Source organism: Aspergillus candidus (assembly GCF_002847045.1).
Source record: "Aspergillus candidus strain CBS 102.13 unplaced genomic scaffold BDW47scaffold_21, whole genome shotgun sequence".
NCBI classification, from domain to species: Eukaryota; Fungi; Ascomycota; class Eurotiomycetes; order Eurotiales; family Aspergillaceae; genus Aspergillus; species Aspergillus candidus.
In genome coordinates this window covers 58,524-70,657 of record NW_020194026.1, presented here as the reverse complement: position 1 = coordinate 70,657, position 12,134 = coordinate 58,524, and the positions used below count along the sequence as shown (strand labels likewise).

The window sequence follows — 12,134 nt, the reverse complement described above, 5'->3', positions numbered from 1 at the left end:
TTGGGTGATTGTTCCGAGGCTGAATGGCTCACCCCTCGGGATTCTGTCGGTCTTCTGCCGGTGCTGCTATTGCTGTGCATTTATTTGTTGGAAATAGAGCTGGACTGGGATGATGGGTGATGCAAACGTGATCAGTACGAGGTATGTACCTTGTCTACTTACAGTTAGACACGGGCCAACCGTGGCCAGCAAGTATACGACTTAGGGTACAGAGCTACAAACTACAACTACAGACTACAAACTGCAGACCGAAGACGAGATCCGATCATCGACGAGGACCAGGACCAGGGCAAGTGTCCGATCGCGGGTCAACTGACCACGGGGTGTTTCACTTTGACAATGCTGCTAATTCAGACTAGGCTAGAGGTGCGTCCGGTGGTGCTATATTACCATCGTTATTAATGTCGTGTACCCTGCCGGGAGTGCGAGTCATCCGTCCGGTAGGACCACTCGGCCACCATTACACCCGGGAAACGTCAGGATAATCGTCCTCCCATTGATGGGAGAGAGTCGGCTGCAGATTCCTATCAGATAAGAGAATGCCACCTTCCTGTGATAGGAATGTCACGAGGGATTGCAACGTTTAAGCACGTCGCTTTCGGCCAATCCGGCCGGCGCCATGCTGCAGTCGAGAATGCAGGCGTCCGGGATCTTTTGCCTGAATACATGCGGCTCATGATCGACCCCGTGTCAGATTGAGTGGCCGGTGCTGTCTGTTCTGTGGAGGGGAATGGCACATTAACGCTTCATGGCTTTCAGTCGGATGTAGACGGCATCCACTTCGGCATCTGGGGGGTGAGACATTTTGTATTATCTCCTATGCAAGGCATTGAAACGACGTGGATGGGGCGCCTGTTCTGTTGCATTGCAGCTGTTTGTTCAAGTAGATACCCAATTCATCACGGAGGATCAGGGTTGTAACTCCGAGAGTATCAAGTTTCTGGATAAATTGCTTGCCCGCGTGGGGAAGGATGAGGCAGCGGCGGGATGCTGCCTCAGGCTTCCTCAGGCACCCGACACTTCCCGCTGCACCCCTCCACGTGATCCTCCACCACAACACCACCATATCGCATCGTCACTCCCTCCGCCTACCCCCCAAAGTCTAAAGCATCATGGTCCTCGAACTACACGTCTGGGGCCCGGCCTTTTCCCTGCCGTCAATTGACCCGCAATGTCTCGCTGCCATCGCCTACTTCTCCCTAGCCGTCCCCAAGGACGCCTGGGTGCTGGTCGCCAGCAGTGATCCTTCCGTCTCGCCGACTAGTACGTTGTGATCTCCTCCCCTCCCCCTGCACGCCATCGCGGTTTATTTCCCCGTCTGTAAAATTATTAGCGCACTCGGCTGACGGATTCCCCCCCGCGCCACACAGATGAATTACCCGCGCTGAAGAACGGCCCGACTTGGGTCAGCCAATTCCGCAATATTGTGGACTACCTCCGGCAGTACTCGGACGGCGCATGGGACCTGGACTCAAACCTGAACGCGCTGGAGACGGCCGATAACACGGCGTATGTTCCTATCTCCGTTCCCAATATAGCATACAAAACATCATTTTTGCAAATACGAAGAAACCTTGAAGGATTCACAACCCATATACACAAAACGCGTTACCTAACCTGAAACCAGATTCTCCTCGTTTCTTGAATCCCGCGCCCAACCCCTCATCGACCTCTCCCTCTACGTATCCAGTCAGAACTACTGGCAGTGCACCTCCCCCGCCTACGGCGATCTTCTCCAATGGCCCAACCAGTGGCTGCTCCCCCCACGCATCCACTCCGCCGCAAAGGCCCGCACCGCCCACCTGGGCCTCTCCGCTCTGGACCTGGACGCCATGGAGGATCAGCGCAAACGTGACCACTCGGCCGCCGTCGCGGCGGGGAAGATCCCCGCAAACTTTATCCAGCGTCCGCGTGATACCGTCTCGAAGCTGCTGGGCCGCACGTCGCACCAGAGCCAGTTCCGGCTCGAGGCGCTAACAGGCGAGCTGTTTGAGCCCCTGGAGGCCATGCTGGGTGGGAAGGACTACCTCTTGACAGGTGACCGGCCCACCAGCTTGGATTGCTTGGCCACGGGATACCTGGCGCTGGCGCTGGTGCCGGAGCTAACATTCCCCTGGCTGCGCGACGCCATGAAGAGCAAGGCCCATGGCCTGACAGCGTATACCCAGCGCATGCGCCACAAGTGCTACGGTACGGCGGCGGTCAAGGTCGCCGACGCGTACCCGTCTCTGTCGCCGTCGCCGTCGCCGTCGCACCTACCGTGGCAGACTCCCGAGCGCGCCCGTTTAGCAACCGTGGGCTACACCCTTCTCAACTCTCTCGCCGACAACACCCCCATCCTGAGCTCCATCCGCGCGCAGAACCGGCTGCGCCAGGCCGTCGAGTCGTCCAAGGCCGACCTGTCTGACGTGGAGCGCGAAGCTTTATCCAAGCATGCTACGGGAATGAAGAAGGACGTGCTAGTATCGGTGGCGGCTGCCGTCGGTGGCGTGGCAGCGCTACTCGGATACATGGTGCAGACGGGGTTCTTCTCGTCCGAGGGCGAGGAGGAGTACATGGAAGAAGAAGAGTATGAGGAGGAACCGCTTGAGATTGAGGTGGGGGAGGCGCCGGACGCGTTTGGGGTGATGGGATTGTAAAAGATGGATTTGGATGTATAACATGTACTCTGTATGCCTATTGTTGTTTTTGAAGCCGGGTATGGGGGTTATGGGTTATTGCGGGGCGATACACTCCTAGTCTTGTTGATGTCGAAGCCTCTAGGCTGTTGATCTGTATTCACTGCACGTGGTTTGCGTAGTACAAGCGAAAGTAACCAACGAGAAGTAAATCATGGTTGAGGCCATGAGAAAGCCTACCAAATGACTGTCACAGAAACCTAGTAGATAGATACCTGATAAGATAGGATCACATGACCCCGCGTCTCGGCGCGCTCCATCCGCACTATACATCGCGACACCCATCACCACTCAAACTGCGATCCAAACACCATGGATCCAGATGGAGCCGCCATCCTATCTGGCCTCAACACCGCCCAGGCGACAGCGGTCTCCTCGCCCGCCGCCATCCTCCAAGTTTTGGCGCCCCCAGGCTCCGGCAAGACCAAGACGCTGACCGCGCGCGTGGCGTACCTGCTCGCGCACCACGGCTACCGCCCACAGGATGTCATCTGCTGCACGTTCACCATCAAGGCGAGTCGCGAGATGCGCGAGCGCCTGGCGCGGCTGGTGGGCGAGCGCACGCAGTCCCGTCTCGTGCTGGGCACGTTTCACTCTATCTGTCGGCGGTATCTAGTGAGCTACGGATATCTGATTGGGGTGTCGAAGGGGTTTGGGATTGCGGATTCGGGGGATAGTTCGGGGATTATCAAGGTATATTTCATCTTACAAGTTCTTATCCGAGTTGGAGGGGAATAATTGTTAATTTCGTACTTCCTGGATAGAGGATTCTTAAACGCCTCCATTCCGCTATGCAGCCCAACGCCGTCCGCTCCCGCATCTCCCACCATAAAGCGCGCGGCATCGGGCCGGACGAGATCGCGCCTGCGAAACAAGGCAGCGAGTCCAAGGTCCTCGAGCACCGCGAGTTCATTCAGGTTTTCCGAGAGTACCAGTCTCATCTGTCGGCATCGAACCTACTAGACTACGACGACCTGCTAGTGCGCTGCGCAGAGCTACTCCGCCGACACCCAGCGTGCGTAAGCAACGTGCAAGCCGTGCTAGTCGACGAGTTCCAAGACACGAACCACATCCAGTACGAGCTGATGAATCTGCTGGCTAGCGCGCAGCGGCGCATCACTGTCGTCGGCGACCCCGACCAGAGCATCTACGGGTTCCGATCGGCGGAGATCCTCAACCTGACGCGCATGCAGCGCCGCTACCCAGACACGGCTGTCGTACTTCTCGAAGACAACTACCGCTCGTCGGGCGCCATCCTCCGCTCCGCCCAGGACGTCATCGAGCAGGATACCTCGCGCCCGCCGAAGCCGCTGATGCCGACTCACTCTGTCGGGACGATGCCCGTGCTGCGCAAGCTGCCGACGGCTGACGCCGAGGCGCAGTGGATTGTGCTGGAGATTCGGCGGTGTGTGGCGATGAGCGGGCGGATGTTGAATTATGCGGATTTCGCGATCCTGCTGCGCTCGGCGGCGCTGTCGCAGAAGATTGAGTCTGAGATGGGGAAGCAGGGCGTGCCGTATAGGATGGTTGGGGGGTTGCGGTTTTTTGACCGCATCGAGATTAAGCTGTTGCTGGATTATCTGCGCGTTGTCAGTCAGCCTGGGAATACCGATGCCTTGCTGCGCGTGATCAATGTGCCTTCGCGGAAGATCGGGGATGAAACGATTCGGTTGTTGGTGGGGGGTGCGGAGAAGGCGAAGAAGTCGCTGTGGGAGTTTGTCAAGGACGTTGCGCAGGGTCGCCGGTCGACCGAGAAACCCTTGTCGAAGCCTGCTAATCTCGGGCTGTGTACGTTTGTCGGATTGGTCGAGTCCGCGCGGCAGAAGCTCGCTGAGTGGAATGATCGCTCGGCGCCTCGCAAGCTGCTGGATTTTGTGATGAAGAAGATCTCCTTCCGGGAGTATCTGGCCGCGACACATGGCGCCAACGAGGAAAACCGCTGGGCAAACGTGGAGGAGCTTCTGGGTCAGGCTGATGACTCGGCGGCTGCAACACAGGATGACTCCGACGCGGACGACAGTCTCCCGGAGATTGACGGCGTTGCGCAGCAGAAGGCCCACGCCGGCGAGGAGGCCCTGTCCCGTTTTTTGGCGAACGTGGCGCTGTCCACCGAGGTGCTTCCGCAGGAGGGTGCCGAAGGAGAGGATGAGAAGCAGTCGCATGAAAAAGTGACCATCTCGACCATCCACGCCGCCAAGGGCCTAGAATGGCCGGTGGTGTTCGTCCCAGCCGTGTACAACGGCATCATCCCGCACTCACGGGCCGAAGACTCGGACGAGGAGCGACGACTCCTCTACGTGGCCATGACGCGTGCGCAGGCCCTCCTCTACCTCAGCTACCCGCTGGAGCAAGCGCGGACGGGCGAGGAGACGAGTCTCACGAGTTTCCTCCCCGAGCACATCGTCCACTCTCGTTTCCGTGTCGTGGGCCCCAACCTTCTTGAACGGCACGTATACGGCATAGCAGATATTCTACGCCGGCCGCGACCGTCTGCAGATGCCATCAGCGCCGGCCAGGTGTCGCTGCCGTCGACGCAAGACGACCAGTGGACAGCAGACGGCCACGCCATCCCCGACGCGGCGATCCGATGGGACGGGTCGCGTGCCCCAGGAGGCGAGCCGTACCCTAAACGCGCCAGACACGGAGGACAACCGACAACCACGATGGTGACAGGCACCACGATGAGCGGCTCCTCCACCTTTTCTGCACCGCAAACAACCATGTCCATGGGCTTCTCCACAGCCCGGCAGTACATCGCATCGGCTCCTGATCCGACGCCGGACACCACCACCACCAACGACAGCACCAAACCCAAATCGAACGCCAAACCTGGTCTCTCACAAGGCAGCATCGCGCAGTTCTTCGGGCAGCGCCCGTCGAAACCCAGTCAAAGTGGCGTCTCCCATGCATCTACCACTACCTCCCAAACACCACCCACCCAACCTCCACAACCATCAAAAACCCGCATCATAACCACCAACAACAATCCCCTCCCTCCCACCCCCTCCATCAACCACCGCACACAAGCATCACGTCTGCACCGCCCAGCCCTCGAACCGTCCGACCCCAACCGCTACACGTGGCTCACCCCGCCGACAAACCCATCTGCACCTAAACCGCCAACGCGCGACAGCAGCAGAAACACCACCACCACCGCCGCCGCCATCAATAATCCCACAAATAGTGTCAACCCCAGAAATACCACCAGCGGAGCATCACCCCCGAGTGCCACTGTCAAAACGGCCCCGACTCCCGGAGCGGGGGAGACAGGCGGCATGCGTCCGGTTGCCACGTACCACACGACGACGATGTCGACGGCGCCGCGGCGTACGCTGGGCATTCGGCGGAGTATGAATGGGTGGGCGGATCGGATGAAGAGGGGATGATTGGTTTGGTGGATTTAGAGTGAACTATCAGCCATTTATTATTGTTATTATTATTATAGGAGGCAATGTTGCTGGACGGGCTGTCTGCGTTGCGGTGCTGGCGGTGTTTTATTCGTGGGGGCGTGGGCTTGACTAATTATATCATACTACAGTATACACGGGAAATATGTTAATTAACCTACGGATAGTTGAACATGTGTTTGTAGATGTATCCCATGAATGATATACCTCGCTGGGCAATAAGTCTCCATTAGTTGATTTATTCCCACTCTCTAGGTTTACTGCTGAGACTAATACCCCATGCCACGTTGAAAACATTCCGTATTATCTACGCGAGAATAAACTGTCGCTAGTCTAGCAACATAATAAGTATGTGCGTGAAGTATGTACCGTCCCATCTTTATAGGTTTACTTAGACTACCGTAGGAGTATACAGCCAGTGTTAATCGCATTTCTTATAATACTAAGCAGATGCAATATCACCACTTTGGTACTAGAAGACTTCAAATATATATAATCAATACATGCAGGGTCTTCCTCATTATTACTCTTCACGATCATCCAGACCATAACCACGTTTTGACCAACACATCATATAACTATACACACGGAATCATCCTCCGCAGGACACTACAGGTGTACTCATACACCGGATGAGACGGGCGGACGGACGGACGGCAGACACTACTACTACCACCGCTCACGCAAGAGTCCCAAAACAAGCCAAGCATGAACTAAGCCCATACGTACAGAGCAGGAAGGGCACCCCCCTGAACCTAATCCCAACAACCCCGGAAACGGCGCATGCAGCACTGGTCATGCTTACGACTATTTGGTTAGTTTATAGGTGTGGAGTGTGTAGGGACTAGTGGTGTTTATGTATCTATTCTGTGGATAGATGGGGGTCTTGCGACTATCTACGGATACGGATACTCCTTACTAGCATGCCCCAGCATCATCTATTGCAGATATGGGATATGGATTAGAAGGATAGGATGTCTGTGGAATCAGTACATGCTGTCGACCTTCAAAAGGGAGGAGGTATGGCATGATACCAACAACCCAAGCTTGGGTGGTACAGCTGTCTGTCTGGTACGTCAGGCATCTATCGACGACTCTGGCGGTCTACAGCTCTCCGTCCAGTTTAGTGCTGTCCATAGTGTCGCGTAGTATGAGCTCGTACTCGCTGTCAGCGGGAAGGCGGCAGACCAGACGGGATGCCTCAGGAGAGGAGTCAAGTTTGTCCTGTTTGTTCTGTGTATATCCCATCTGCCAATATTAAGGAGGAGCGGTGAGCGGTGCAGCATCACTTAGAGCGGTGGGTATGATTGGACGGATGGGTCACCTGACAGCGCTGCCTCCGGTTAACCTGAGGCAGTTTAGCAGCTACTGCCTATAGTAGAGCGTAACTGGATCGGGCTGGTCATTCATGGATGGATCCAGGATGATTCAGTTGGGAAGCTTGGGAGGTTAGGCTAGTTCCTGACCTATGCCTGATTCGAGTGGAATCCGTTCCTGAAATTGCTGGGGCTAGGACACGGCCTAACTGCATCGAGTGTCCGTGTGATCCGGTGGACCTGATCTCCATCGATTCCCAATGGGGTAGGGGGACATCGTACGTGTTCTATCGTCGCTTTCCCGTGAGTCGAAGATAGGTAGAGTCGTGATGGAGTCGTACAATGGCATTGCACGGCTGACGTGCGAATGAAGGGGAGATGGCAGGCCAGATCTCTATACCCAATTGAGTTGGCAGCATGATCAACACAGGGACAGCCTGTCCCTGCCTGGTACGGAGGTATTGGACTGTACGTGAGTCACTATCTGTAGGGTAAGATTGGCTTCTCTATGGGTCATGTTATAACTGGTATCTCTGACCATACCGCTATTTCTTTCCCGATCCCTTCTCCTGTGTTTTGGAAGAGATGATGTGTTCTGTACGGTATCAGGTACCACACCGCCCTCTTCTGGGCCTTCCTGGGCCACGTCTCCGCCTTCAACCGCCACATCAGCCATCCGCATTGGGAAAGGCGTAAACAGCCTCATCAGGCGACCGTGTGGCTGGTGTCAACTGGCCAGCCTATCAATGGCCAGCATGACTTGGGTATTTTCTCTCTGTTTTCGCCGTGATAGGGCCTGGACAGGGCATTGCCTCGACTGGGGTGACCGTTTGATTTGATACTGCTATCAATCTTGTGCCCTTCAAATCATAAAGAAGATAGATGATGTTATTCAGGATCTGAATTGTCCTTCGTCCTCGCCTGACCAGGTCTTGCCTGCCCCTGGCAAAGCGGTGGAGCACCCGCCCTAGTTGGCTATGGAGCTATGGAGCAATGGAGAAAGCGGATGGGTTCCCATTTCCTTGAGAGATTTTTGTGATTGATTGCATTTATTCATTGTCTCTGGGTCTGGACCATGTCTTTCCCCCATGACGTCGGTGAATATCTTCTATTCTAGGTATCTTCCCCCGGAATGGGGGGGAATTGGGGCGAGGTGACTGGGGAACGACCCTTCTGCAGGATCACCGATCTCGATTGGCCCTAAGGAGCAGCCGTAATAGTTAGTAGTAGGGGGAGATGCCTACGACAGGTATGGACTTGTAGCTACCGACAATTGGGTGATGCTCGTCTTGTTCTATTTTGGATTGGATCTTCCACCGTCAACCTAATTCCCATTCCCACTTCCGGGGTTATTATACCATTCCTCTTTCATCTAGATACCGACTTGTTTGTAGCTCTGTGAGTCGACATACAAAAGGGCTCCCTTTCGCTTCTTGCCTCCCGGTTCGATTCTTCCATTTTGTCTTCTATCTTCTATCTTCTACTTCTATAAATCTACTCTCCCCACCCTTCCCTATCTGGTCTTGTCCTGAAGACTTCCTCTTCTCCTCTACTACTACTGCTAAGGTTGCCTTGCTCCGCCACCATTCACCTATCCATATAACCAACCCTCCTCTGCCCTCAACCATCCCACATCTACATCCACATCACATCAACCATCCACCATGCCAAACAAAGCCAACGAGTCCAATTCCACTCTGGGAAGTACCGGTAGTGGTGATCGGGTCGTTGTGACCGACCTTCGAGGTGAGTGAGATCCTCCCCGAATTAACGAGAAGACCCATCGTCTATCTCTACTAGAGTCCACTCCCCAACTAACCACCAAAACTAGGGTCCAATGGCGCCCGTCGCTCGCAACCCCCCGTCGTCGTCCACAACCAAGGGGGCCAAATCTACGATGAAACAAGACCGGCCGACTGGGACAAACAACGTTGGAAGTGATTTCTTTTCTTCCTTTCTCCTTTTTCTTTCTCTCTTCCTTTTTTCTTTTTATTTTCTCCTTTTTCATTATTGTTTGTTTCAACATGCATACCTACCCTTGAAGGGCCACCCTATACTGCTGGTCAGTTAGGGTCGAGGTCATAGTCCTGGAAGAATATCCGCGCGGCCCAAAAGTGAGGCGGTGATCGGCCGGACTCGCAACTCCGTACGACTGGCTCGACCGGTTGCCGACGGATCTGCTCTAATCCTCTTCTTATTTCGTTCTTGTTGTTATTATTATTCAGGTACTATTATGGGCTTATTGGTGTTATTATGGTCGGATGGGTTGACGGAGTTCACCGCAATCTGGATTTCTGCCTGAGGCAGCAGATTGGTTCTATGGTCTTTGTATATTAACTGTTTCTTTATTTTCCCTTTCTTTTGTTTTGTCTTTGGTTTCGTCTTTGGCTTCGTCTTTTTATTGTGTTATCCCGGCATGTACTTTATGACCAGACTGTCGATTTCTTGTTCTGCTTTCTTCGCTTTCTTTCTCGCAACACGTGTTACATTCCTCACAGGACCTCTCCACGCCAGGAAGACGAACAATAGCCCGACCATCCTTGCAGCCCATCCGTTAGTGAACCTTCTGCAGCGGTCGGACGCCTTCCTGGCGATGTCGATAGCTCCCTGAGTGGACAACACAGTGTATAACCATTGAATCTTTCCTTGTCCGTCTTTGACTTTGATTCCGCATAGCGTGGGTTGGTTGGTTGACTTTACTTGACTTTGTTTCCTGTCTCACTATGTCATTGTGATTATTGTTTACTACCTTATTAAGTCCTACCAGGTGTTATTGAGGTATGGTTTGTTCAGGTTGTTTACAGGTTAATACCGACGACAGCTGCATCTGCCCCAGGCCGATCATGTCATGTCGCTCGCTGATTGGCCACCGGAGGTAGATAAATCCACGTCTCGGGAGATCATACCTATTCTCCATCCATCCGTCTCTGTTGTTGATATCCGGGGGCTCCTTGACTTGTCCGTCTACCTGTCTGCTGGCGGGCTTCCACCCGTCGTCGTCTGCCAACGCAGTCCTAATCAGTCCTACTCACCACGGTCATGGCGAGTAGGACTCTAATTTGTACGATACTATATTTCATGTCTAATATCTATTACATACTACTCAATCTGGAGCCATACCACCGATAATCTCCAAAGTCTCTAAACAATTCGCAACCATCGCACAAGTAAATCCATGTATTCAGTAGGATAATCCCTGCCAACTTGTTCTGCATAGTATACACCCGTCAATTGTCATACAACCAAACAAACAAACAACAAACAAAGAGCATTGACATCCACCTCGTCGAGCCTGGAACTAAGACTAGGAGTCAGCCAGGTTCACCCCGACTCCGAGAACCTGAAACCGTGAGAGATATCAATAGGAACGTCTCACTTTCCACCCCCACAATGCCCCTGGCGATCTATATTTAGTTTTGACGAACTTGACTATATTTGTATACGATTTTGCTTTCTTTCTTTATCTATTCATTCAGACTTCTTCCTTTTATCCTTTTGTCTGCTCAAAATAGTAAATAAAGACCATCTCTATCTATTCTTAGCATGACTCAGATCAGTAATAGAATCAGTGATGTTGGTGATGGTAATAAACAGATGGTGACTGTAAAGTGCCACGACAGCGTGGGTCTTACTAATCGGACAGCACAGCACAGCAATATGTGCCTGAGGCAGACCTGCTTTCGATCCTGTAGATACTGAATGTCACTATTGTTGGCATTTGCAGGAGTGCACCTGTCATGGGAAGGTTCTTGGAACTGGTATCGTTTGACTATTTGTCAACCTGATATATTAGAATCTTGCCTGAAGATGTTATAAATCAATTACATATATATATACACACTAATCTACCCATCGATGCTTTACTACTATCTTTATTGCTTTTGACTCTTCGTGACGTCCCGCAATGTTTACAACCTTTTCATGGCTTTATAAACTATCAATTCATCAATACTTTCGACTGTTCTTGTCGGTTCTTCCACGTATATCTACCCAACCGATCGACGCTTAGCTCTTGAGTTTGCCATCTCGTGGATGTATTCGAGAGTCTGGGACCAACAATGTCTGTGTCTATACAGGATCAATAGACAGTGGCATAGCGATACTTACGAGTGCCTGGACGAGATAAGGAACATCTGAGTAGAGCTAAGCTTTGGGTATTCTATTCATGTTACATATTAGAGTGGATTGGTTTAAATTGAATTTATCCCTTAGTCTCCTTGGATATCACAATGATGTTAAACGAGTTGATTCATTTCTCACTAACAACTACAGATCTTCAATCAACCAGAAATATATGTTGATCCGAGTACACCTCATGATACAGTCATGACGCTAAATATGGCGAAAAACTTTAAGACATGCTCATATTCTCCAGCCTGCCCTTCGAGGTAAGTTGACAGGTACATCATATCTCAAGACCGCCACGCCTAAACGTTGACCAAAATTTGGTATAGGGCTTAACCTGACTGATATACCCAACATCATATATTGAAGAACAGTGATGACATCTTCCCAAACCATCCAGAACTTACTGAGATAAGCACCAAAACATCCAGTGCCCAACAATCAACAGCCTATCAAGCCAACCAGGCTTACTCGCTAGTGCCAGCCTCTTCAGCGCACACCAAGCCAAAAGCCAAATCAACCCCTCCCCGCTCTGAATCTCCAGCTGAGCCCGACTAACTTCATTCGGAGATGGGAAAGGAATCAAGCCAAAAAAAAAAAAAAAAAAA

At 52.7% G+C, this 12,134-nt stretch overlaps 6 protein-coding genes across 6 annotated transcripts; 3 read left to right on the top strand and 3 right to left on the bottom strand.

Moving 5' to 3' along the window:
• Nucleotides 1–757: 757 nt before the first annotated feature.
• Nucleotides 758–2,803, top strand: BDW47DRAFT_29255 (Tom37 C-terminal domain-containing protein). Its single transcript, XM_024818676.1, has 3 exons — nucleotides 758–1,263; nucleotides 1,371–1,509; nucleotides 1,628–2,803. The coding sequence occupies exons 1-3, from the start codon at nucleotides 1,113–1,115 to the stop codon at nucleotides 2,637–2,639; spliced, it is 1,302 nt and encodes a 433-aa protein (XP_024672173.1). The 5' UTR covers nucleotides 758–1,112; the 3' UTR covers nucleotides 2,640–2,803.
• Nucleotides 2,804–3,297: 494 nt separating this feature from the next.
• On the bottom strand, nucleotides 3,298–4,809 carry BDW47DRAFT_105414 (uncharacterized protein). The gene is made up of 2 exons (XM_024812565.1): nucleotides 3,443–4,809; nucleotides 3,298–3,371 (listed from the first exon to the last, which is right to left on the bottom strand). The coding sequence occupies exon 1, from the start codon at nucleotides 4,595–4,597 to the stop codon at nucleotides 3,719–3,721; it is 879 nt and encodes a 292-aa protein (XP_024672172.1). The 5' UTR covers nucleotides 4,598–4,809; the 3' UTR covers nucleotides 3,298–3,371; nucleotides 3,443–3,718.
• A 435-nt stretch (nucleotides 4,810–5,244) lies between these two features.
• On the bottom strand, nucleotides 5,245–5,592 carry BDW47DRAFT_105412 (uncharacterized protein). The gene has a single exon (XM_024812564.1). It carries the CDS (start codon nucleotides 5,586–5,588, stop codon nucleotides 5,304–5,306), a length of 285 nt encoding a protein of 94 aa, XP_024672171.1. The 5' UTR covers nucleotides 5,589–5,592; the 3' UTR covers nucleotides 5,245–5,303.
• Nucleotides 5,593–5,727: 135 nt separating this feature from the next.
• On the bottom strand, nucleotides 5,728–6,166 carry BDW47DRAFT_105411 (uncharacterized protein). The gene has a single exon (XM_024812563.1). It carries the CDS (start codon nucleotides 6,016–6,018, stop codon nucleotides 5,752–5,754), a length of 267 nt encoding a protein of 88 aa, XP_024672170.1. The 5' UTR covers nucleotides 6,019–6,166; the 3' UTR covers nucleotides 5,728–5,751.
• An 839-nt stretch (nucleotides 6,167–7,005) lies between these two features.
• On the top strand, nucleotides 7,006–7,369 carry BDW47DRAFT_105410 (uncharacterized protein). Its single transcript, XM_024812562.1, has one exon. It carries the CDS (start codon nucleotides 7,113–7,115, stop codon nucleotides 7,344–7,346), a length of 234 nt encoding a protein of 77 aa, XP_024672169.1. The 5' UTR covers nucleotides 7,006–7,112; the 3' UTR covers nucleotides 7,347–7,369.
• A 1,696-nt stretch (nucleotides 7,370–9,065) lies between these two features.
• On the top strand, nucleotides 9,066–9,342 carry BDW47DRAFT_125595 (uncharacterized protein; the record flags this gene model as incomplete). Its single annotated transcript, XM_024816409.1, has 2 exons — nucleotides 9,066–9,147; nucleotides 9,233–9,342. The coding sequence occupies 2 exons, from the start codon at nucleotides 9,066–9,068 to the stop codon at nucleotides 9,340–9,342; spliced, it is 192 nt and encodes a 63-aa protein (XP_024672168.1).
• Between the last annotated feature and the right edge of the window lie 2,792 nt (nucleotides 9,343–12,134).